Source organism: Anas platyrhynchos, chromosome 2, assembly GCF_047663525.1.
Source record: "Anas platyrhynchos isolate ZD024472 breed Pekin duck chromosome 2, IASCAAS_PekinDuck_T2T, whole genome shotgun sequence".
Lineage (NCBI taxonomy): Eukaryota > Metazoa > Chordata > Aves > Anseriformes > Anatidae > Anas > Anas platyrhynchos.
Window position 1 is genome coordinate 119140095 of NC_092588.1, and position 27185 is coordinate 119167279.

The 27185-nt window shown below is 41.7% G+C and overlaps 1 protein-coding gene across 8 annotated transcripts in view; it reads right to left on the minus strand.

Annotated features, from left to right (window-relative positions):
* The window catches only part of RARB (retinoic acid receptor beta), a 319793-nt gene that overhangs the window by 47773 nt on the left and 244835 nt on the right, over positions 1-27185 (minus strand). For all 8 annotated transcript variants that reach the window (XM_072033461.1, XM_027451076.3, XM_027451077.3 and 5 more), the window contains one exon: positions 17686-17834. In XM_072033461.1, the coding sequence (XP_071889562.1) occupies positions 17686-17834 (149 nt within the window). The remainder of the gene's footprint in view (positions 1-17685; positions 17835-27185) is intronic.

Genomic DNA, 27185 nt, shown 5'->3' on the forward strand with positions numbered 1-27185 from the left:
CTGTGTGGCTTCCTGCTGAGCCCGTCTCACAGACCACAGCGTGAGCAGGAGCCCGCCTCTGTCCCTGCACAGCTACCTGCACCTCACCTGCTTTGGCTACCAGCACCTCTGCAGCCAGAGACAACACCCATACTGCTCATATCCTTTTTTTTTTCCCCACCCTATGTTCACTAAAAATAGCAAAGTTAGAAGCAGGCCTACATGTATGTTTTCCTCCGGTGCTCTTTGTCAAGTGACTTGAACCCTAGCTCACAATCCCAACAGTTTCTTCAAAAAACACTAAAGAAAATCTGAATGCAACCTAACCTAAAGATGTTGTCAGAAATTTTGGAGACAGCAAACTACTGTTGTTTGTAAACTAATCGGCTTCAAGTTCCTATAGGCTTTTGGAAGACAAAGCTACTACTGATGATAATACATTCACCTCAGAAAGAATCTGTTCTGCTCAATATTTAAATGAAGAATGTTTTATACAAATATTTTAGCATTCCTTCCAAATTAACTCCCTGTGATGGGAGATGAGACACTCCTGTGCCAAAAACAAGCACAGATGATTCTTTGTAATTTAAAACGCACTCTGAATACAAAGACAAAGACATTCTGTGAGATATAAAACATTACTGTGGTACAAAACTGTTTTTGATAGCATCTATAAAGTACTTGAAATTCAAGTAGAGAAACCTACTAAGACCTATCAGGAACAGAGATTTGCTCTAATATTTCTCTACGCACAACTTTTGAAAGGAGCATGGATCTTGTATTTTCTTTTAGCAAAGACAAAGAAGCTTTACAGAAATCACACTTTTGAATTAATTCTGTCCTTCCGAGCTGCTGTTACTGGCAGCCTTCACACAAAGCACTTTGGACTGACATTTCAATTTTTAATCTCATCTTTTCTGCACACCACGCCATGCTCCTCCCAAGCCCACCAATCTTGTTATCTTAATGGATGACAGATAGAGTATCACTCTGACCATGCCACATTAGGCATCCTCATTTACCCAGTGCAAGGAAAAAATGCTGAGTATAAATTATTCAGAAATGTATTGTATCAGCGTGTGTTCTCTGAGCATTCACCACTGGCAGAGCAGACAGATTATTTTTCACTTTTAATTGTGTTGATATCTTATCTGCTGCACTGAAAGCAGAGAGTGATACGTGAAACCATATGTACCAAGCAGAAAATAAACCCAGTTTACTAGGTCTATTGCTTAAAATTAAATAACTGATTTAGTCAATGTAACTTCAACATGGTGCCAAACAAACCACACCATCCCACTCACCATGCATTTTTGTAGTTACCTGTCAGTGTGTCAAAACTTAAAGAGCTCAATTCAGAGGATATTAACTATTTCAGGGAGATCTGGAATGCCCCTATGCCACTGGTTATCTGAATACAAAGGAAGACGTTAAGGATAAGCCCTCAAAATGTTGTTAAGTGTTCAAGCTGATGAAGTCTTACAGAATTGTTAGCATGAACTGCTACCCTTACCTATCTGAGAGGGAACCTATACAGTTCCCAGTCCTTCACCATCCAGTTGATTTTGGCAAGTCACATGATTTAAAGCCGAAGTTATACCCATTACATGAAGAGATGGATCATTTGATCTCAACAGCTTTTTAAAAATATTTTGCCAGCAGAGGGTATGCCAAATCTTTTTTCATAGACGTAGCAGGCTTACAAGTTGAAAAACTGCATTGCAAGCCAGTGATAGAGTAATCAGCAGAGAAGGGCTATTGCTAGCTCAATCTGTTTAAACAGCCTGCTCAGTTCATCTGGTTCAGCTTTGATTACCCCCAAATACAACCAGCCAGCTATGACTCTCGCAGATTTAGAGGCTATTCTTTGGTAAATTTGCAAAATAAGCTTCTGAGTGAAGTGAATTGCTACTTTATCGTAAAAGAAACAAAGGAATAGGAAAGACTTTTCTGTGGAATGGTTTATCAGTCATTTATAAACTCTGACTGACTGAGCTTTGAAGGGAAAAATACAGAACAGAAACAGCTGAAAAGAAAACCCAGCTCATGACATACCTGAAACTTCTGCTGTTAGGTTTACTGTGACATACAGGACGTGTTAGTATGCACCCTTCTACAGAGCAAATGTTTTTGTGATACATAGCCTCTTTTCAATCTATTTATTTCAGTCATTCAAGTAACCCTCTATCCTCACTAGCCCTGTAAAGCTTTCATAGGTAAGGTAAGAACCCAGTTCCTGCTGTCTCTGGAGCATCAGCAAAGACATTTAAGCTCCCAGTGATGAGATCTGCACAAAACTACTTTGCTGTGTGTCCAGGGAATTACACAGGTGCATTCAGGAACTGAATGAGATTTGCAATATTTATATTACAAGTGGCCACAGCCAAGGAACAAACCCCACCTTTCCCACAAAGTCCTGGTAGGATCAGAGGTCAGGTTAGGGCAGGCAGAGCACACTTTTCACTTGTTAACCAGGAATAATCGGGCTGATAACATGCAATCTCACCACTGGAGTTGCATAGAAAGGCTTACAAAAGACCAAAAAGACATGCCATATGATGTTAAGTGATTTTGTACAGTACAAAAGACTGTAAAATGGCTGCAGCCAGAACACAAGACCCCAGAAGCAACAAAAGCTGCTTTTGCAGCCACCTAAAAGGAAGCTAAAATAAACGCATTCTTAGCTGCAAAGCACTTTTCCAGGATGTCTGCACTGTCTATCACGCTTTGGAAGTCACGGCTCTTAGAATAAACAAATTAATTGTCTGACATTGTGGCTGGAAACCACCGCCTGCACAAAATGGAAGCCGCTACAACAATAAGTAGAGGAAGGCTTGCTGCCAGGAAGCCCAGAAATTGTGCTGATCATGTGTGTCAGAGCAGGACAGCCAGATCTTTGCAAAAACAAAAGAATTAACACTGTTCCATGCCCATAGCTTGCAGAGAACACCTAGAGGATGTAGCTGCCTGGCAGAAGAGGGGCTGGACACAGCTTCTGTGAGAGAGTGCTGCGTGTTCTTGTTGCTGTTGTTATTTTGAGCAGGAATTCACATTTCACCTCAGCTAGCCGTTTATTCTGCAGATGAGGAGCAGACATAACCTCCCACGGCCAAAGGAAGAAAATAAAATTTGCTATTTAGAGAAGGTATTTTTTTTTTAACCAACAGAAGTTGAAATGCTCCATAAAAAAAGCAGGCATTATCCCGAATCTCACATACAGGAATACAGACCTGTGGACCTATGAGCAAACAACAAAGGGGAAAAAAAAAGCTGTGCTCTTTGTCATTACCTTTATATATATAAAAAAGCTTGTAAGGTTTCCTCAATTCTTAAAAAGAAAAGGCCACAGTGGACAGGGACAGGCAGATGAGGGATGTGTCACCATCCCTGAGCTACCAAAGTGGGAATGCTCCTGCAAAGACAGGGAGGCCACATAGAAAGTAATGGTTTCTAAAGTGCAAAAAAAAAATAAAAAAATAAAAATCTTGGGGGCCACAGGGAGCAAGGAAAAACAAAACAAAACAAACAAACAAACACATTTTGAACAACAAAGTTTGAAGGAAGCTATTCGAGCTACTAATGCCCATTAGCCCTTACCCTGGTAAGGCTCGAAATGAAACCCATTTTTCACGGTGCCCTATATGCCAACACATTTTCTGATTGCAGAAAGGCAGCTACTGACAGCACGACCTCCAAACACACACAGAGAAGGAGGGAGAGCGAGTGCGATCTGCCACGAAGCGTGCGAGGTTCATTCATTCGGCTGCAATCCGCGGCAGCCTGTGCCAGCAAGGGTACGACGGTATCCACGAGCCTACCCATGGATTTCTCCACAACTTCGATTTTCACTGAACTCCTGACCTTTTTAGCAAACATGTCAAAGTCTCCAGACGGAACAGTCATCACCTTGAAGCAATATGTAAGGGGAAAGAACCACTTAGATTTTCTCCACTTCAGCAATTGAAACAGAGAGGAAGGAGCTGGTATGCACTTCCATCTGCTTTCTTCAAATTAAAAAGGAAAAAAAAAAAAAAGAAAAAAAAAAAGAAGGAGATGAAATGTATACAATTAAAAAGTTACAGTTAACTTCCTTTCAGTAATGTCTGTAGGATGATTTTTGGCCTGCTAGGAAACTCCAGATGGGAAAAGTAATGAATATAATTTAATATGAATAAGAGGAGATCAAAGAAACATTTTCTGAGTGGCAGAACGCTGACTTGCTTCACACGGTTCAACGCAGAACTCAGGAATTAATTATCACATTTTGCTATTTTCTTATTTTTTGTTTATGCAAATCAATTCCCCTTAACCTAATTTGTGGAGGACCAGACCCACAACCCAATAAAACCATAAAATGTCACTCGGACGGTCGTGCAACTGGCTAGCACTTATCCAAAAGGCTATATATGTTGTTAACTGCTCATCGTTTTTTCTCCTCTCTTCCCCTCCAGTGCCTCAGGATTTATACCACCAATTAAGACAATAATGAGTGCCCCAGGTTGACCTCCCAGGAGCAAGAATTAATTAAGCGCAGTATTTCTTCGTGAAGAATGACACTTTTCCAAACCGTTTATGTGGCTCCCTTGCATGGAAGAAAGACTTCCCAAACAGCTATCCCCCACATATACGATGGATTTTGGTTTATGCTCTTAATTCAGGTCTCTTTTTATTTGTTGTGTATGCCTGTATGGTTTTTGGGTGGCAGGAGCAGGGGGGGACACCTTTCAAGGACAAGCTCATGTTTTTATTAGATGTACATGGGGTTTTTTGAACCAAGATACAAAGGAAAAACTGAGCGACAGGTACTCTAACAAAGCAGCAAGACCTAGTACCAAAGAGAAAATAAAAATCCCTGCCAAGCTATGCCCATGCAGCGACATGCAAAGTCCTGCAGCACGCCAGACGAGGAAAAGCCTCATGTCAGCTCTGCAATCACCACGCTACAATTACTTCTCGGAGCCTCTCAAATTAGCCTCTCCACTGAGCTGCTGGCAGAGCTGGGAACACGTGAAGAGGAGAGGGCAAGCTCGAACAAAAACCTAGCCGGGAGAAAGGAGGTATGTGCACGTTCCAAGGAAATTCCCCGTGTGGGTGGGCTCTGCCTCCTCCTCCTCCTCGTCCCTTCCAGCCTTACCCCCGGAGGCTTGCGGCGTTCCCGCACATACTTGGCGCTGCAGTTATTTATCGAGCGAGACACGGGGACTTTCACTAATCGGCAGGAAGAAAAAAATATATATATTAAAAAAAAAAAAACCTGCACTTCTGCACAATCTGAAATCTACAGACTCACCAGTTTCTAACCCGCTATCGGCAACTGCATGTTTACAGCTCAGCTGAAGAAATAACAAACTGTGCCACGAATATTTGCAGGCACCTGCAAGCTGGCTGAACAGCAATTCCCCTCGCTCTCACAGGCAAACCCAGCTGCCTCCTATCCTCTCAACAACCAATGCCTTGGCCTGAATTTGGTCCCCCTGTCTGCCTGGGCTCCTGGCTGCGTGGGGTGAGCCCCGATGAGCTGCACCTGCTGCGGGCTCCCCACCTGTGAGGAGCTGAGTCCAGCCGCGTAGCGCACCCTGTTCTTTCAAATCTGGCATGCTTCTATGGGCTTTGTCCAACCCGAGGGAAGTTTTAACAAGTTTCCAAGGAGGGATGAAGTGACGTATGAAAACAATGCAGAAAACAAACAAAAAAGCAATTTAAAAAAAATGACACAGACAGAAATATGCCAAAATAAAGCAGATGTCTTGAGCATTATGCTTCCTGGTGAGTTTTACAGGCGTGCATCTGCCTGGCTCATCAGCACATGGTCATTACCTCTCCCACCATTTCTTTTGCTACTAGTTTTGACAACTGATCTCTAAACAAATACGCTGTACGAAATCCCTTGAAATCTGGCAAGTAGCGTCTTGTGCTTGCTGCTTCACACTGTATTCTCCTTCACCCGCGTTCAGTGACAAAGAAACTCTGCTAATGCAGAACGACCCCTCTAAAACCTTGTAAAATGCAGAGTTTAGCAAAACTCAGCTGCCTGGAGACTACAAAATAGAGTTCAAGTAAACACCCAGAAGTATTTAAGTCTGGCTCTCCAGTACTGGCAGTAGCGAAGGAAAATTACCTTTCCACACTGCAGCTGAAACTCATTACTGAAGGCGACAGCAGAGAGATGAGTTGGAGCTGGAGCAGCTTGGCAAAACCACCAGGTTAAGAGTGACATGGGGGCCATACCCCTCAGCCTGGCTCCCCACGCACTCCAAGCACGTGTTCAGCCCACAGCACGGCTTTCTCTGGCTTCTGTATGGCACCGTGCAGAAAACGGAGTCAGCAGGATGCCGTGGGCAGAACCAGCACTGCCCTGTGCAGCTGGTGTCCTGACAAAATGGGAAGACGGGCTGAGAAAGGTGGATGAATGCAGGCTGTGCAAGTGAAGCGGAAAAAGAGGGGAAGGAAACAACACAGCGGTGATGAGGATTCACAGGGTAACACCAACCAGAGGTAGGGAGCTTACTGCAAAAGTTAAAGACAGAAGTTGAGCTGAGTTGTGCATGAAGGGCAGCTCGCAGGACAAACGTGGCCTGCCTGGAACAGGGCAGCTTGGGCTGCTCTGATGACAAGAAAAGGCGACCTTTTGGAGATGACTGAATGGACTGGGGCTGATTAATCTGCCACAGGAAAATCTTAGCAAGATGTTTTCCTGTTTTCTCCCTCCCCTGCCAGATTCAGACAGAGAGCTCCTATGATCACAAGACGATCATTCTTTCGATTTATGAAAATCACATGGGACAGAGCAAGATAAAAAGTCTTTTCAGTGGGCTCATCCATGGGTGCTGTGCTTACATCTCTCCTGTTTACCTAACACCCTCTCTTCTCTTCTTTCAAAAAACCCCACAGTTTTCACTTTTGTTTCTGTACATGTAGCAGTTGCCATGTGTCTTCTAAGGATAAATGGTAACACCATTTGCAGCAGCATCCGAGCAATGCCTTGTTCTCAAAGAAAGAAAGAAAGAAAGGTGAAAAAGTGGTAGTACTCATTCACTTCATAAGTGGTTGGCTGCAGAGCTTACTCTGAAACCCTCTCCCTAAACTTTTCCTAGGTCTGGAGCACTGCCACTCTCTCGTACCAGCAGAAGGCAGGTGAGGATCACAGTCCACCCTGAGGAGAGGACCTCATCCTTCATACATGCTGGTCACACATGCACAGAGCTCCACAGAAAGCCGAGTACCCTGGGGATGGGGAAAACCCCTCCTTACAGGGAAGATTCAGCTGGAGAGCCATCGGCCAGGACAGTCGCAGGAGGAGCGAGCAGCAGCCTGCTGCAGTGGCAGCACCATGGTTATAAATCCCCTTTTTCCCTGGTAAAGGCCCAGGAGGCAGCCTGGCTGGGGGCTCTTGCCTCTCCCCTCGGTGCCAGGAGGGCCCCCAGCAGGCTCACGGGTCTGCTAAAGCTGCAGGCAAATCACTGGCTGCATTAACAGCCAGCCAAACAGACATTTTTTGGCACTGTTTCAGCCTGCCATCTCACCTTGTAATTTATGTATCCGTTATTCCAGACAGGGGATCCAGAGTCAATATACCTTTTCCCCTTTAAATGCAGGTATTATGATACGGTTTTATTGCATCCCTCCAAAACGTATTAAATGAGAAATATTAAGCATGGCCTCATGAAATCATAAGGGACTTATACACAAAAACCTGTTCCCACTTCTCAGCTGTCTCCCGACTTGAGCTGTCAAAATTGCAGCAACTCCTGGGTATTATCAAAGGGAAGAACAGCTTTTGAGTAAGGGACCCTGAATATCTGGCAGGCCAGCTGCAGTTATATACCAATTAAACATCTACTATATCAATATACCCAAGCTACCAATTACAGGTTTGGACGTGTGAATTCTTTAACACTACAAGAATTTTCTTCTGAGCTGCATCTCAGATGTCACACCTACAGGCATCTCCTGCAGGAACAGAAAACTTATGGAAAGTTCACATGAAATGAGCAGAATGATATAAAATATGAAGAAGGACACTACACCTTTGTACTCTACACTGAACTCAAGAAATAAAATATCCATACTTAAAGACTATGGCAAAATTCAGATATAGAGGAGGGAAGGATAGCCACATGGGTATAATCTTGAACTTTGGCAGTGTCAGATTTTTGAATGGTTACTCTGAATGTGAACAGTTTTTCTGAGCAAGGGATTCATTTTGCTTTACTGGAGGGTAAAAAAGTAGAATGTCTAGACCGAACAACTTGAAAAAAATATGTGTAAAGCTGACTTTATTGTAAACACCAAATCTTGGTGGCTCCTATAGGCTTTCCTGGTATAGTACAAGGCTGGGATTTCACGAAGAATAGCTCTGCAAAGCTGATCAGCTCTGGGATCCATGCTGCAAATTCAATTGCACTCCATTCCCAGTGGAAGCTAAAAAAAATGCCCCTTTAGGAAATTTCCTCAAAGGAACACTTCATTCAGGATTAGAAAGACCCTCTGTTTCCATGAGCAGGTCAGTCAGAAAGCACAGAGAGCAAGGGAAGGTCACTTTCTGAGGCCAGTCAGAGCATTTCTGCCAGTTGGGAAGCTGACCACTCACGGACAGGGTGACGATGCTTTACAATAACCAGAAAATACAGATAGGTTTATCTTTCAAAATAAATCCAATAAGAAGCAAACAAAGAGCATCCGAGTGTATATTTAGCATGCAAATAAGCAGACTTAGATAGTGGATAATCCCAGTTTGTACACTCCCCAAACCCTCTCATTTTGGATTTAATTCCTTCTAAGATGTGCCAGTCAGAAAATCTTTAAGAATACTTGTTAAGAAAAATGCAAACAACAGTTTAAAAAGATGCCTAAGGCAAGCAGAGCGGTGACCCCAACCATCTCACAGCACTGAAGTCGACATTCAGCCAGAACCAAACTCAGCAAACTATTCCAATCTCCCCACTTATTCCCTAGAAAAGTCTGGAAAGCAGTGCAGTTCTTCGTGGCACCTAGCAAGCGACCAAACCTAAATTCAACAATTGCTGGTATGTCCTCCTCTAATGTCTCATTATGCAGTTTCTTTTTAAAAAGTTCCTGAATTAAAAACTGAAATCTAGCTCACTGTAATTTTACAAGTCTGTACCTGCTGTTCAGCAAGCATAAATAAATTATTTGGCATACTGCAAAAAACAGTAGGCTGTTACTGTTAATAGAAAACCTCAAACTATTTCATTTCGGAGATGTTTGCTTGGCTACCCATATTGCCTTATCTGCTGCTTTACCTCTGCAAACAATACTTCTAAAGATCATAGTATAAAATGTTGTATTAAATATGGTGAAAAACTGCATTTTTTTCCCCACTGTGACGAATTTCTGGGTGTGCACAGGACAGCCTGTACTCCACAGCTCTAATTAAAGGCCACATGTTGTCCATGAGACATGAAATAGATTAAGGTGGTGAGAACAAAAGCATTTTTTCCCTCTCTTTAGGAAAGAAAAATACAGAAGTGAAATCCTTTAGAATCTACTTCCAGGGAAATAAAACCACGCTCTACTTCAGTTGCATAAATATCGTGGGACTTCTCAGAAAGAAATCATAGGAAAGTGAATCACAGCCCACCTGTTCCTGACACCTCTCGTCGATATGTCACGATGTGATTTGCATAGACAGCGCTTTTACACCTAGCTGTAATTTACTTAATTCTGTCGAAGTTGTTGCAAACCATGCGTACGTTACCAGTGTGGTGTGAACCTCAGCTCTCAGCCATCCCCTAATAAGCCAAAACAGCTACTGGCAGCGACACGTGACACACACACATGGAGGACTTAGTACCTACCTTGTGCAAGAAGCTGTGATTCAACTTCGGTAATGAAATGTATGTATGCATGTGAATTTGAATCTTCTTTTTAGGGTATATATTCTTAGGCATAGAAAGGAACAGACACTGACAGAAGAGAAAGGCTTGACAATTTAATAATTACTAAGAACAAACCATGGCTGTTATAGTTACTCAACTGAGAGTAACTCCTGAGAAAGATGTGCCAAGGTCAGTAGACACTAAGGCTACATCTGTATTAGGAGATATCCTTGGGGACTGTCAGAGACGTATGATGTGGAAGCCCACCTCCATGTCAGCCAACCCTTTGGGCTTCTAAAACCATCCAGACCTGCTGCTGGAGGTAGCCACTGGATGGCTTGCAGCCCCGAGCTGTGCCTGGGAGGAGTGCTGGTTGGTGCTGCCAAGCACCTACAAGGGACACAGCGCTGCAAAGCGATGCCCCGAGGTGTCTGGTCACTATTTAATTTACCATGCTTTAAGTCAGATGCTGTTCTTCTTTTATTGAGAAAGCCTTCATGGACAGGGGTAAAATAAGAAAGTAGTTTCCAGTTCCTGTTTCCACAGGACAGTAGCCTTCGTGCTTGCAATTAACTGGAACAGCTTGGTTAGCATAGTTATAGACTAATACGGGATGAACTCTGCACTTTTGTTACAAAATAACAAAATTAAAATAATAATAAAAACAACTATTCTCACAGCTTAAGATGAAGACCTGGTGTATGGCTGAGGGTAACCGGTACCCAGTGGAGAGTGGAGGAGGTTAAATCCATGACTTGGGCCCAAGGTGCTGGAAATCAAGTACGACATTCAAATACTCAACGTGATCTTCATTTTTCTTCAACTGTCATGGTTGGTAATTTATTTTTTCTTCATTTTATTACATTCAAATGATCCAGAAAGAGATTTTAAAATGTATGGTAAAATGTATTTGTTCCTGACCCTGTCTACTCCTGTCGTGTCTACTCTCAGTAGACTTCCCATAAATACATGCTTCCCCATCCTTCAAAAAATATGAAATAAATTCAGTATTTGGTGAATGTTTTATCTTCCAAGCAAAGAGAAAAAATAATTCAGAATATACTGCAATGAAACAAGTATCAGCTTTTCAAAGGACATTTGGCGCTTTTTTTTTTTTTTTAATTTTAAAATCTTAAATCTCAAACAGACCATTAAAATGATGAGGTCTCCTCTGATCCTACGAAACACAGAAAAACTCCAGGTTTTCAGTACTGCATTTAGATCACTTTCAACTCATTTAGCATCTTTCTGCATATGGCCTTGCTTCCTGCAAATGGCACTGCTTTCTGCAAACAAATGGCTCTGAACATTGCTACACTGCGAAGTGCTTGAGGATCAGCTGATATTAACAGTATGCAGAAATGTATCTCAAAATACATTTGTCATCTTCTGAAAAATGACTGTTGATATAGCTAAAACTAGGAGTAATTTTCTGTGATTTGAGGAATTTTTCATAGCTGTGCATGAACGACAGCATGCATCTCCACTGCTTGCACTGTCACTTACTAATACAGCTTAAATGGAGACGAATACAGCTTGATCATTCAAGCTGATCTGTATTTTTATTTGAACTGATAGAAGCTTTTACAATTGCGTTGTTGCAACCAATATTACTTCTTTCCCTAATACAAATCACATGTCATCTGTAATCCAATACTTTAAGCTCAGAAAATAAGCATTTTCAAATTTAGACATGTCTTTTACTTTTTGTTTCAGTTGTAGATGATTACAACACGCCAGAAGAACAATCCAAACAAATGCACAGAGCACTGGGGAGATGTTTTTATGAGGTCTGCTTTTATTTTTAGTGCGAGGTAACTTGGAGAAAATTCTATGTCTGGATCCTTAATTTCCAGTAAAGGGGCATAAATATAGACTTAAATGTGATTACATTATAGCTGGAAGTTTACACATGCAAGAGTGTGGTTTCCAAAAACAAGTGCTGCTTAAGGTCCCTCTACAATACCAGAACTGCCTAAGAAAATGCAAATCTCTTCTCACATGATACAAGAGGCATTATTAAAAGAAAGAGGCATCTGTCCTGAAGGATACTGTTTCATAAAGAGAACACTGATACAACAATCCCTAAAATATTTTAGGCCACTCATCAACATTTCTTGCAGACTAAAGCATGTCCTTGTCATCCAGCTCTAAATAAATCAAATCAAAGCCTTTTCCACTTCTAGGCAGTAGCATTTTGTAAATCAGTTATTGCCTCCGATGACCATGGATTCATGGATCATAGCAGGAGAACCCCCAACCCTCTGAGTGTCCTGAGGGACATAACCATGAAGGACTTCACTGAGATCATTAACACAGATTATTTTTTTGGGTGCCTAACCAAAGAGCTTTTCTCCTGTTATGTGCACTTTTTTTTTTTTGAGTCAGTCCTACAGAATTATTGACCTAAATTTCAAGGTTTATTCTATCAATGGCTATTCTCCAAGCTGCTTAAAGTCTTTGAAATTTAAAAAGTAAGTATTTGAGTTAGGAACAAGTCAAACTGGTAGACGTATTATTTTTATAACTGAAGACCTCTGGAAAGGTATTAAATGTGGCTACCCTTGTATCTCAGTGATCCCCCAGTAGGTATGGTTTTCTATGAAGATTCTGATGGAAGGAAAGCTATTCTTTTATGATAAAAGCTGATCTGGGATCACTCTGTAGTGAATTAGATTTTTCTACATTTTTGTCCATTAGCATCAGCAATGGGCAGAGAGGCACCTTGATCATTCAGACAAAACTGCTGGACCGTAAAACTACTCTCTTGTGCTGTCTTCTCTTCTGAAACTGCTCTGGGCATCTTTGTTGCCCACCGAATTCAAGGCAGGAATCCAGGCAGGGTTGCCAGCAGAGGAATGCCATCTTTTAAACACCCAGAACAAGGGACAAGGCTTGAAGAGGCAGCTGAATCTGCCAGAACACCAGCTTCTCCTCATCGCCCGCACAATGATGGCATTGTTTGGGAAACCAGCCCACCACACTCAATCTCCCTTTCTGCAAACCCGACTACAATGAGGAGAAAAGCCAGGCCCAAAGAGCTGAGCTTTCAGTGACAGCCCTATAACCACTTGTCCCAGCTGGATAAATCCAAGCGACTCATTTCGTATGGAATTTGTTTGCGTGCTATCTCGCAACACCCAGAAACCGGGAAGGAAATTTAAAAAAAAAAAAAAAAGGCAAAGGAAAATTTTAGAAGTCTTTAACTGAGGTCATGAAACACACAATTCCCAAACCCACCTTTGAAATGCCACACAGTTTACAAAATGGAAAAGTTGTAAGTAAGTTGAACATTGTGTTGTTGTATTTTACACATAAAGAGATTGGCTGCCTCTAGAGTTTTTCGAAAAAAATGCCAAGATTTTTCTTTTTAAACCAGTTTAAATAAAATAAAAACAAAAATAAAAATCCTTACTGCTGATTTTGACCGACCAGATTGAGAAAGAACTCTTGGATATCAACCTTTTACATGTGTCAAACCCTCAAATTCAGAAGGCAAGAAGTCTGGGACTCTAAATCTATTATCACAAATGAGATTTTCAGCAAGAACATACTACAATCTGAGAACAGGAGATAGCTTAACTTTATTTAGACAGCTCCTGAACTTCCACCACGGTTCATAGGCACATATCATGAAATACTCCAGCCCCCCATATACTCCAAAGACTAGTTTATCAAAACAAGCCACAGAACAGTCCTTCTAGTGGGAGACAGTGCTTAAGACTCTGGTCATGAGTAAGACAGAAGGATCACTTTAAAAAGTAGGGTTTAACAGACATAAAAAGAGGAAACATTTGGCAAAGGAGGTTAGGAGGCTGCTCTCAGGTTCCTAAAACAATAAGGTCCAAGGATGGCTGTGAGAAGAAGAAGGTCAAGAAAGAAGTGGAGAAGAGACCAAGCTGACATCTAATGAGAAGATTGAAGAAGACCATGAGAAGACCACAGCAAGAGTCTGTCAATGAAGGCAAGAAGGTACATCCTGGGGCAAAAAGGTCAACATGTCATGTGAATTGCAGCGAAGATCAGAAATGATGTCTGAAAAACAGGAAGGTGTGAGATTGCCAAAGCTTGGTGATGTCGCAGGGAGATGGAAAGTTTGGTCTTCCCAAAATCTGAGTCCAAGATAGCGGTCAGACAAGCAAGAGCGCACACCAGGGAAAGATGGCAGTGGGAGAAGTCAGAGCTGGAAGTAACTCTGGAAATCATCCACTGGCAGGTGACAATTGAGGGAACTTTAAAATTTCCAGTGCAGTGGTTCCCCAATGGAGCATCACAAAGTCATAATCGCCAATTACAGCTCTCCAAGGGGTCATGGCTGGAAGGGTCACCATTAAGAGCATACCCTTTATTAGCAGTATATTGCTTTTGGCTGACAGACCATTGGTCTACTACAAAATAGTTCAGCAGTTGATGCTTCTGAGACAGAAAACCAAAGAACTGATCATCAGGGAACAGCATCAGCAAATAGATAAAAGAGACACTTAAGGGGACATTAAATGAACAGTAAACAAAGTGGGAGGGAGAACATAAAGAGCCCTGAAAGCCAAGAGAAGGAAAACCTGCTGAATCAAAGGCAGTAATCAAGCCCAAAGCTCAAGGACAGAAAGCTGTCCCTTTGCACCAGAAGGATACTGCTAATGACCGCCGTGATGGCAGCTGCACTGGAGCTCAAAGCAAAAGAGAAGGAGACAGAGAACTAGAAGAAAACCAAGGGAGAGACAGCACAGAAAAAAACAACAACAACAAAACAAAAACAAACAAACAAACAAAACCCACAAAGGAATAGGGCCCTAATTAGAGAGACAAATACGAGATGAGGAGAGTTTTCTGTTCGTGTTTCTCATGAGAAACAAGGCTGCCATGAATTTGAAGGAATCGGTAAACAAGTCAGAAAGGAAAAAGGAAAAGACTTGAGAAAAAAATATCAGAACAGAGGTAGGTCCTGTGAAGGAGGAAAAAGGAACGAATTTCAGGTCTAGCATCACAGAACAGATAGCAAATCAGGTAGAGAGAGAAATGGGCAAAATAAGAGTGAAGAAAGAAAATGGAAACAAGATCAGAGGGAAAGGGGGGGGGAAGAGAATTAACATTTGATTAGGATGATGTTCTAGTCTAGTTTATTAAGAACTAATTTTTCTTTAATAATTTTCTTTAATAATTTTTAAAATAATTTTGTAATCCAGTGATAATAAGCAAGGTTGCCTCTCCCCATCCCAACATAGTTTGGCCAACTGCAGTAAAATTGCAAATATAGCAATCTCCAAGAAGATTAAGTTCTTTGAAATTGCTTGGAAACGTGTGTTCAAGTAAAAGAGAAGTAAGAGAATGTGTGTTCAAGTAAAAGAGGAATAAATACATGTGGTTCTTAATGAGAAGAAAGCCTGTGACATGACTTCTTATTATTGTTCCCTATTCACCAGAGAACCAGCATGAAACTACAACACCATACCAAGAAGAAGCCTTCAGTGCAACTCATACTTCCTAATAAAGCAGGGTTAACCACCTGAAAGGCTGAGATCCACAGAAAATGAGGTTTCCCCAATGGCTATGCTCAATGCTCAGTGCTTATTTAAACTCGCAAAGCAACTGACTAAATTTTGTATGAAGAGAAAGAGAAAAAGAAGCATGAAGAAAGAATTAATAGTGAGAACACACAGTGAAACTAGGCTTGAGTAGAGGCAGGAGCCTAGATGATTAGAAATAGAGTAAAAGGTGGCAGCTTTCTTATGGTACAGGAGCAAGCATAGAGCAAAGGTGAAGGACCAGAAAAACAAATTGTCAGCAAGGAGGTTTCTGAGGCTACTTCTGGTGTTGTGGTCACATAGTGCTGTCTGCTGTCATCCAGCACAGCATTTCTGTTGACCTGAAAGCTTATAAAACTCTCAGCAGCAAATGTAGTGCCTGACCGTCCAGTAACGGTACCACTGATTGACTCATCATGTTCTCTGCCATCATGTTCTGCTGGCGCTCACTAAAGAAGATGATTCAATCAGTGGAATAACTTAATTAAATTTAATTAAAACCTAGTCAAACCTGTTGAAGAGTTAGTGTCAACTAACCCAAATATTGCCAGTCTTAAGTAGTCACATTATTGATTTGGAATCTTGTTGTTTCTCATAGAGTGACACTTTTTAGATGCAATTCACCTCTCTTTATTTTTTGAACAGCAGCTACTGCTAAGTGCTGAATTGCCCCATCTTGCAAATTAGCAAATAAGTGAACACAATTTCTTTTTGCTGTTGAATAGCAGCCACCACATTACAAGATGGATTTCTTCAGGTATTTTGACAAGTGCAGTCTTGTTTTAATTGTTTACAAAAATGCTTTGCAGTATGCCAATAAAAGCCCTACAGTATATTTTAGCATATTTTTCAAAAATAATGAAGTCTTAGGAACATGTGACCTTGCTGCCACAGTCTGCAATTATGTCTGTACTTAGAGTGAGTGTGTGGGCGAGTAAATGACACCACCATTTGTGTGTTAGTATCCAAGTAAAGAATGAGATAAGATTTCCTATTTAATGAAAGCAGCTCTAGCATATTCTTATCACAGATTTTCCTAACAGACGCATTTCAATAGCTCTGTGGCATCTAAAAGAAAAAAAAAAATAGACATGGTGATATCCAAGCAAAACTTTGCTTCCAAAATGAGATTCTAAAACAGAGGTGAGCTTCAATAGTCACTTGCACTACCTCAGTATCTTGAGTTTATAGAACAGAGGGGAAACCAGACTCTAATCCTATAGCTTTTTGCCTAATGACACAAAGCCAAGACCATGATATTTAATTTCACTACAAAAGGCCAGTGGCATGGAATACGTTGCAGGAAGAAAAGAGAATGTAAAAATACCTAACAGTATCTGAAAGATATTAAATTTTCTACAACTAAACCATAAAAATATTTTTTATTAATTTTATACTTTATTACTTTTTATTAATTCTAGTAACTTTATTTACACAAATGTAGCACCTGTCACTTTTTCATCACGTATTAGGATCTTCACTGTACTAAGTACTAGACAACTATTTTAATTTGAAGGATTAAAATCATAGATATTTTGTCTAGTTGTTAGAAAAGAACATTGTATCAGGCTACCATAACTAATAAAGATAACCATGAGACCATCTGCCCTATTATATATTTTCTTTAGCATTTTTAGCCCTGCCTTCTTCCTTGCACACATGCTGCTCACTGTGTATGCACCCTTAATTATTGCCATACACACATGGTTTAGTTGACGTTGCTTCTCTGATGTGTATCTCATCTTTAGATACATTCTCTTACTTTAGAACTGCATATCGTATTACTGCATCCTACGGATAGTCCATTCATACTCTGACAATCACAGCACTCGAAAGTAGCTAGCAGATGTGCCAGCACTGTAGCCTGCCAGATTAAATTTCATGAATACCATCCTGCTAATCCTCAAACTCCCAATTTGATTTGAAATTAGTTAGAGACTATGCCAAAAATTTCCAGATAATCAGGTCCTTCTCCCACAGAAAAAGCAAGGCTCAGTGCAGACAATGACCACGTGAGTTCTCAGGGTATACCTAAATATGGACAGTGAAGAGTCTCAAAGCATTTTCACATTTTATAGGATTATCTCTGCATATACAACCATGTTCTGATGTTGGTCAACATCTATGGGAAACCCTGATAGATATACTTTGGCAGAAGTTATGAAGGACAATAATTCCAGGCATGATGGTCATTTACTTGGCTTTACTCATGTATCAGAATTCATTCACACAAGAAAAGCACAGGTGTCTTTGCAGACAATCAAGTCACACCAAACTTCACTGCCTAGCCGCTCTCATAAATGAAATGTGTTACTATAAAAAGAAAGGGAGATGATGGCACTCACCTTACATCCCTCACAAGCACTGACACCATAGTGATATCCAGATGATTTGTCTTGACAGACAAAACAGGGCTTGTAAACACGAGGGGGTGGAAGTGGTGAAGGAGGACTTGGAACAAGTTCCTCAGAACTGGTGCTCTGAGTTTCAACTGCTACAAAAGAAAAAAGAAATATAAATGAATGATTCATGAATGAATTTCAAATAACCAATCATTTACTATATTAAAACTATCAAACCAACCCATATCTATTTTTGTAGAATACATGCTCACTTGCCCTTCCTAGAAAAATTTAAAGGGAACTAAAGAAAGGCAAACAGTGAAAGGACTACATGTCTCAAAAGCATGTTTTAAACTAACTGGGATGTAAAGCCAGCTACCAAACACCACAAAAGCTTCATCTGGGCTCATATTCTGGTTTTAGCCAGAATTACAGAGTATTTCTGGTATTACATGGGATCCATGTGTGCACACTGGACATAAGCTTGAATGGGAAAGCATTAGCGGTATGCATGTTTCCAATCTATCCCTAGACTTGGAAGAGCTCTTACATCTTTTGCCTTAATCTACAATAGGTAACACTTTCAACGTCCAATTCTGCCCCAAAAAGATGGGGAAATGCATCAAGACATATGCAAAGAGACAAAAGAACAAGTACAGAAGTGAAAATTACATGAACAAGCCTTCTCTTTGTTTCATCAGTAAAAGTAGAACAACTCAGCAACACCTCCTTATCAACCCTCGAATTTGTAACATCAGGAAACCTCTCTGAGAAAAAGCTATTAGATATTATGACCCCATGTCCTTTATTGCCTTAATATTTCTGGATGGTCATTTGTTTTGAACCTGCTGAAGAGCCAGTCATCCCTTTCAGTGAGAGGACATGAAAGCTCTACGATGCGAGATAAGACGTGAACTAGATCTTTTCAAAACATCTGCATTAGTTTTCGGTGATACGCTGTCATCATTCCTCACATTTATGGTAGATGTGCAATACATTTTCATGTTTCACCTAGCTGTTCTGCTGCTTCTCAGATAAATCCCTCCAACTTTTCAACAGATATACAGAAATGACAGAATCTGTGAACTCCGATCTATCCAGAAATATTAGGCACTATCAGCAGAGCTAAATCTCCAGAGTACTAACAGCAGGCCCTGCAGAATATTACTCAATGGAAAATCTTAGACAAGATTTACTGTACATGATATTTTTCAGATTACTGAGATGATACATTTGTATTAAAGCCATGATTCATTGTCAGCTCGTGTACTACAGAATTCACAGAGGGGAACACGAAGCACGATACAACTTCTGATTACTTGGTAGAGAAGGGCCAATTTCTGCCATTTTCGCTTGGGTTAAGCTACTATCAACTTCAAGGACACATTTTTTAGAAGAAAATAAATTCTGAAGCGAAACGTTAAAGGCACTGATTCTAAGCAAAGAAATGTCTTTTCAACAGGAACAACTTACTTATATATCTAACAATAATGAGGTTTGTGTGAAAGAACAGAAAAGCAAAATAACGTATGGCTCGATAAATTGTGATTTTAAAACAATGTCCAGAACTATACTTAACTGTTTCAGCATTAAATATGCTGAACCTTGACAAACCAAATATCTACAGCTTCCTACTGAATCAAGCAAACTTTAATGAAGTTTTTTTCTTAATGAAGAAAGAAGAGAGAATGATCATTTCTTCTCAGTAGTAATTTTTGGTATTTAAGAGAGACACAGAGTGCTCCATTATTGATTTCTGCACAGTCATCCTGCTTAAATCAATAATCTATTAGTACTTCTAAATTAAAGTTAGATTCATCAAATGCCCTTGAGAGGCCTCAAACAGCCTGCGCATTATTTCATGCTAGCACAAGTATTACAGGGGCTTCCAATCAGCCTGTGGAATGATAAAATTTTAGCTTTAAAACTCTAATACCAGCAGACAATGTGTTTCGTATTAGCTCATTCAACTCTCCAGTCAGTCTGAAAGGCAGTTTTTAGGCTTCCCATGGGAAAACAAGGTTGTGTCATTCAATAAAACAACTGCACTCCTGCAATCCTTCCCTGATTTCGGTTTGGGAAAAGCAGTCTTTGAGGAATAATGCCGATACACTGCAGCATTTTTGCGGATTTCATTCGACACAAGCACCAGCATCCAACAGCAGTGTTCACACCGCAGGCCATATGTACAACACAGCTCTGTCACGCACTGGCCAAGCACCAGCAACTTGGGATGCTCAGAAGAGGTTAAGCAACCAGCTCAGTTCATAAAGGAAGGAAGAAAGAGTAGGCAGCAACTGAAGATCTGAAGATGCCACTACAGATTTAATTTTTTTTCTGGCCAATGGTAAAAGATATGCGTGAGTAAAAAAGCCAGCACAAACCAAAACACCCTCCCCAAAACACTCAGACATATACACTACTGGAAGAGCTCAATCTATTCTATATAATAATTGTGTTGGATGAGCAGCTGTCTAGAGGTTGAGTTTTTGTAGGAAAACCACATTTGGGAATGTTCGCTCATAGGCACAATGCACAGACAGCTTTCTGGGGCAGGCTCCAACTCAGGTTAGGCAAGCCCTACACTCCTAGACCAGCTTCTGCCTCACTCGTCTTCCTTGGATTTAGCCTTTTAAACTCCTTATTTGAAAATGTAAGTAGTGCCATTCAAGCTTCCTGGGTTTAGAGCCCTGTTTTTGTACCACACAGGTGAAGAACAGCAGCAGAGCCTCTTCTCATCTACACAGGCCTGCACATGGAAGCTAAAATAAAACAGGGCGGGCGGGCACAGCTGACATTTCCAAGAAGGAATTTGTAAAGTAGCCTTAAAATTTCAGGAACAAGTCAGTCAAAGCAACTCCTTTCAAGGTCCTGCTGTCTCTTCCCGCGGGATGTGACATGATTCACCTGAGAAAACAGAGCCTCAGCGCAGTCACAGGACACCTGAATGCTGCTTAAGCACACAGGGACCCTCCAACAATAGGTCACTTCACAATTCCTAAGATGTCTGAAATACTTCGAAAGGTTAGATAAAGTAGCAGATAAGATCTTGAAAAGCACAGCGTGCTTTGTGAGAGCTAATTTACTGCCAGCTAAACCATGTTGACAGATAGAGGTATTTCACTCGGTGACCAGCTAGAAGCAGGCATTATGAAATGCCTTTCGTTTCACTAGGAACCTAGATTATTAAGCTTGTATGTTAATGCACACTTTGGACAGTGGAGTCTTAAAAGAATAAGAAGTTGTAAAGCAAATGGCATTTCCTGGATCGCCTCAAGGGAATTGTGAATACTGAGCTCAGGGTCCCTGGTGGGAAGCAGCAATTTCAGCTAATTAGGGTGAATAGCAAAGTGTTGCATTTGGTCAAAACATTCTGTTAACCCTCATTTTTGTTGGCACCAACAAGAGTCTGGATTTTTTTGCCTCCTTTTTTTTTTTTTTTCCTTTTTTTTTTTTTTTTATGAATTCACTGCAGGAGTGCAAGGCACACAGCTCACATACATTAGGCAGAAAGTCAAAGGAAACGCCAAAGTTCAACTAAAGTACAAGTAATTAGAACCAGATTCTCTGCTGCTTGTATGTGTGCATTTGATTGTAGAAGTTATTTATAAGCCTCCAAACATTTGAAAAAATAACTATATACTGTAGATCATTTAATTTTTATGTCTAGTCTGGAAAAAAAAAAAAAGTCTGCTTTTAATCATCTTCCAGGAAAGAGCCAGGAACTGGGAAAGTGGGTCTCAATTGTTTCAATACAAATTTCTCTCTTTCATGTGCCACATAAAACTATACTATAAAATTAAATCCAAAATAGCGTTGACTCAACCCCCGCCCCGTTGTTTTTTTTTTTTTTTTTTAATAAAAAACCTCTTTGAATTTGTCATGCTTAAATAGTTTGCATTGTTACGAGTTTTTTTTTTTTTTTTTTTTTTTTTAAACCGTTGTTTGGAAGACAGACAAGGGGGAAGAAAAGCGCGAGAGAAAGAAAACATTATGGTGGAGCCTTGCCAGCCTTGACTTAGTAACCTGGCCATGACCCTCCAGCGAGTGTGTGTTTGACCCGGTCACACATGGCTCTGGCTGCGGACTGTTGCTGGGTTATACGGCCCAGATATTTTTACCATATACACAACAGGTGCGGGTCAGAGACAAGAAAAAAGGCGAAAAACAAAGTCTCCGCTTTGCGTGAAGACCCTGATTTTCCCCCTTTCAAAGATAACGACAGAAGCAAAGGAGTGGGGATACGATTTCAGTGATCGACGTCCCCGTGCTCGATCGCTGCTCTGCGCCAGGATTTATGACGGATTTGCTGCGCGGAGGTCGAGTGGGCTGAGGGCAGGAAGAAAGAGGAAAAGGCTCGGGGGAAACAACACGCCAAATGTTAATCAACTTGCATTGAATTACCGACCTGCAACATCCGAGCCGCTATCAGAAACCCTTCCTCGCAGGGCTGGGTATGCATTGAGGTGCAGGAAGGAATGTTTTTTGTTAGCACAGCATACCTGCATTAAAACACAGGCTGCCATAGCTCCAGATTAAGTATAGCTATTGGGATTTTCGTAAGTACTTATGGGAACATGTCCTCCATTTTAGCGTCCCCTTTTTAACACTCCCGTCCCGCTAGCTGCACACATCTGTCTTAACACCACGGCGTTACGTAAGTTATTGTATTTAGTTCCTCATCACCATTTTTCCAGCTTTAATTTTAATCAAGCTATAGTTCAACTCTACAAGACCGTCTAGGTCTTAAAAGAAAAAAAAAAGGTGTGACTTAGCCTTGAAAGCAAAAACAAACAAACAAAAACCAAACACGAACCCCAAATCAACACTCTATGTCTTCAGGTTTGCTTTTACTATGAAAAAGGGACTTTTTCAACAAGAACATCAAAAGACTACACTTTATGATCTGGCCTATAGTTGGGGTGCCCAATCCCAAATGATCTCTTTCTGTTATTTGAAAAGTTCAACAAATATCCCCCAGATTTTTGCCGCGTACAGTTTGGGATTCCTACAGCACAATTAAAAACAAACAAACAAACAAACAAAAAAAAACCAAAAAAACAACAAAACTTAGACAAAGTAGAGGTTATGGGGATCAGAAGCCCAGGCTGCAAGCCCTCACTAATGGACAAGCCGCACACACAAGGTCGCCTCGAAGGTGCCTCGGCCGAGGTCATTTTCAGAGCCATGCCTATGGCACAGGCTCCTGCTGCCAGCAGCTATCTCAGACAAGGTGCAAGCCCTGATACTTGGCAGAAGTCTCTAAAGCTGAAGTGCCTTTGCTGTGAGGACTTTTGTCAGTAAAAAAAAAAAAAAGCGATACGGACAGCTGGCTTCTGTCCAGCCACAGCTGGGAGAAGAGTGGGCCTGCTGAACTCTGTCCTGTGCCTTGCGAGCACAAGCAGCAGTTAAGCACACACTTTGCTCTGATATCCTTACCCTAATGAAGTTCTAACTACAAATTTGGCCCTGCTCCACTGAAGACACGCACACAACCAAGAAAGTATTTTCTTCTCCCTACCCTTCTGCATCTTGTGCGTTTAGACCAGGCTGTTTTGGGCCAGGCCATCGCTTGGTCACTGCTCCACTGACGATGCATGCAGGGTCAGGAGCTCCTTTCTCCAACCATTTTGTTGTGTTTAGACTGTAGGCTATTTTGGGCAGGGTCTCAGAATAAGCTGTACAGCAACCAGCGCTGCAGGACCTTCAAGCACTACTCCAATGCAAATAATAGGAATGAATGATGGAGATCTTGCCAAGTCAAAAGATGTTTGAAAGAATGAACCTTGAAAAGCATCCATAACCTTGAGGGGAGTTATTACTTGCAAAGCAGGTCCTCAGAATGCTTTTATTTGAACTATTTTAGCATTTCAGTGCTAAAATGCAGAGTAACTTCCAAGGAGGAGTCTCAAAAAGCAGTTTCTTTAGATTAAGCAAATGCATTTGCTGCCATGTATGCAAAGTCATATTGACAAACTTGAGTGCCAGAAGAAGCGTTCACGCCCATCTACTGCACCTCCTCCAGTTCAGAGCTGGGAGTGAGGTGCATCGTATTCCATTGTGCCTTTCATCAACAAAATTGCCAGGTTTCAGTTGCAAATGTGTAATGCTAACCAGCAGAGTCATGTAACAGAAGCCAGAGGAGCCAGCGGGTACCGGCCTCAGCCATATGACAACAGTAGAGCCCGCTGGTGCCTTTGTTCCTATCAGGTGATTAGGGCCAGAACATGAATATTCAACATCTTACTACCAGCACAGATAGCAGAGCTATCCAGATTTGTTTGCTGTAAGTTAGAAGCCACCAGCATCTATCATTTGTCTATCCTTTTGCTCCTGTCTAACACTACTTCTGCTCCTCAGCAGCTTACTAACTTTTTCACTCACAGCACAGATTTATTATTCCCACAAATATCCTCTCTTGGTTGCCCAGTGGGTGGTTTTTTAGCAATATCCTTTTCTGCTACACCGCAAACAGTCTGGTCTCTTAATTAATCCATTTGTTGAGCATGCAAATGGCGTTACCTGACTTTACAGCACCATTCATTAACACGCTGGAGGGGGCCCACCTGCCAGCACGTCTTCCCAAGTGACATTCCTGCCCAGATCACAGGTCCCTGCCCCTCTGAATGACTCTCCTTGGGCCCCACTGCCCCTGCCGTGCACTCCCAGGCACGCAGCAGGGCCAGCAGTGCTCTGACCCTGCCATATTTAGCAGCACGAAAGACCCTGCTCTGTTCTCCCGACCTGATCTGTGAGCACGGTCTCTGCTAGGCCAGTACTTGAACATCCCACGAGCACTCGTATTTTTATCTTCCTAACACCCAAGTGAGATAAGGGGAGGGCTATTCGTTTTACTTTAGACATGGGAAGCAGAAGCACTGACAGAGCTTGGTTAGCCTAGGTCTTAAATTCCTGGAAAATGCAGGCAGGACCCAACTGTGACTGTCAACAGCAAACAGGAACCTAACCAACCTAACTAACTAAATAATTAACCTCTAGCACTGTCTTCAAAACACAGCCTTACGTGTCACCCCAACTTACACATGGGACACATGACAGAGCAGGGAACTTAATTAAATCAGTGCTCAGCACCTCTAACTTGGATGCTCTGAAGGACTCCCACTTACCAGGCCTGAGCACGCATCCCACACAGCAGCCAGCTGCAAGACAGGCCAAGGTTTGGTGCCCCCTGTCCTCGAGAGCCCTCACCACTGATGGCAGGAGACTTCTATAACCGATTTCTATAAAACCACCCCCCCATATATTCAAGCAGACACGAATGTCCTGGCAGACAGGCGGCCTGTCCTGAGACAATCAGCACGGATGAGGCAGGAAGGGACCTCTGAGGCCACCTGGGCCACCCTCCTGCTCAAGCAGCATCATCTCCAGCCAGCAGGTTGCCCAGGACCATGTCCAGATGGCTTTGGAGCATCTCCAAAAAGGGAGACATTGCAACCTCTCTGGACAACCTGCTCCATGGCTTAGTCACCCCCTTGGTAAAGAAGTGTTTCCTGATGTTCAGATGGCACCTCCTGTGTTTGTTCGTGCCTTTAGCCTGATTCCTCTCCTGAAGGTGACCCAGCAACACCCGTGCACGTGTTGCTGTGTCCCACACAAGCACAAGCAGCACTAGAAACTGCCACAAAAATCTCTACATGTGGCTGTAGTGCCCAAGCCACCGGAGACTCACATACCACCAGGATGGAAGCCTGAATCTACCATGACAGCAGCTAAGAAAGTTGTCTTAGATATTGAGAACATCCCATCTGGAAATCACCAAAACCCAGGCTGAGTCAAATACTCAGAGGAGTAACATCTACTCCAGAGCTCCCCAGTTTGCAATGCCTGGCTCTTAAACCTCACTAAAAACCTGGAGAAGTGTGTATGACCAGTGCAGGAGCTTTATGCACGCCTGACCTTTCCAAAGCAAGCGATGCTGTTTGGGGGGCTGGGTTTGTTAGCATTGGTATCAGCACAGCAGTTCTGCATGCGGGTTTATGTGTATGAGTAGCCAGAGAGACACGGTTACACCTGAGCAAATGTGGAAGGTGGAAGCTTGCCGTGATTAATTGTGTTAGAGATGAGCACCGCGTCTGGTTACACCGGTGTTACTCTCAGGACGGAGTTAATGATGCGCTAGGAACCGAGAGCAGGAGCGTCTGGGGCTGCAGAAATGGTCAGGCAGCCACCAGAGGTGTTTCTGAGGGAGCTGGGATGAAAGTAAGCGGACAGACAGGATGGCCGGAGGGCTTGGCAGGCACGGCGGGGTTTGCAGGGCAGCGGCTCATCACTTTGTATTAGGAGCCTACCTTCAAAGTGAAAAGGAAAACATGCTACATGAAAAAAAAATAAATCGTATGGAAAACTGAAGAAAAACATCCGAAAGATGCTAGCGCCCTGTTTTTTTCAGGTCGGTGATTTTCCGCCCGGCCACTACCATGCAGAGCTCCATCCATCTTGAGTGAAATTTCCGTATTGCTGCACAACTGAAAAATAGGATCTTCTTCATCAAAGAAGATCGTGCTACCATTTGTGTGAATGTAGGTTTTCCTTTGAAAATGAAGTTTTCTTACAAGTCAAGCTCTGTTTGTTTTGCCAGTGAATTTCCAAGGTCAGATCCTCATCCGGAGCAAAGCGGCACAGGCAAAGCAGGCACAGCAGTTTACAGAGGATGGGGACTCTGGCCTCTTTATTCTTTATTTATGAAAACTGAGCCCATTTCTGCGGCCTACTGATACTACTGCTGTGTCACAAATTCAGCACACCTTCCCCATGGGATCACTAGTAAGAAAAAAGTCATGTGAGGGACAAAACACTTGAAAATAAAAGAGGTGTGATTCTATTTTCAGATCTGTTTTACAGTGTCATGACCCCAGCAATCCAAAAAAAAAGACCCTTGATTTGTAAACATAAATGGGAGAAAACTCAGATTGAGTCTCTTCAGTAATAAATAAAAATTGCAAGGATAACAACATTGTTACTGTAATCGCTATATATCCAGATATTTTACTAAGCCATAAAGCCTCCATTTATATTTATTAAATGTTTTACTGTACTTTGAGTGCTTTTATCTTCAAATCTTTTCAAGCATCCAAACAGAACAATCCCGAGTATTACACTAAAGGAAAGAGGGAATGAATTTGTTCTTCAAAACTGGTCTCCTACTCGAGTTGGTAGTAGTTTCCAGTACTACTACATCTGCCAATTTTTTATTTTTTATTTTTATTTCCTATGTATTCAGCATGTCCTTATGACGCTACTTATCATGACTTTTTGCCGTGGCTTGAATCCAGCAGGAGAACGAGTGTTTTCATATCTTCAATCATGTGCTGCTACCATACAGTCGGTCGGTACCGCACGGACACAACGAAACGCTGTGCTCGACATCTAATTTTATTTCTCAAACTTTAGGACCATTAACTCAGGACATTTTCATCTTTAGGTATTTTTAGATCTTAAAATTAATAGAGTGGCTCAACAACAGCCAATTCAGCGATCAAAAC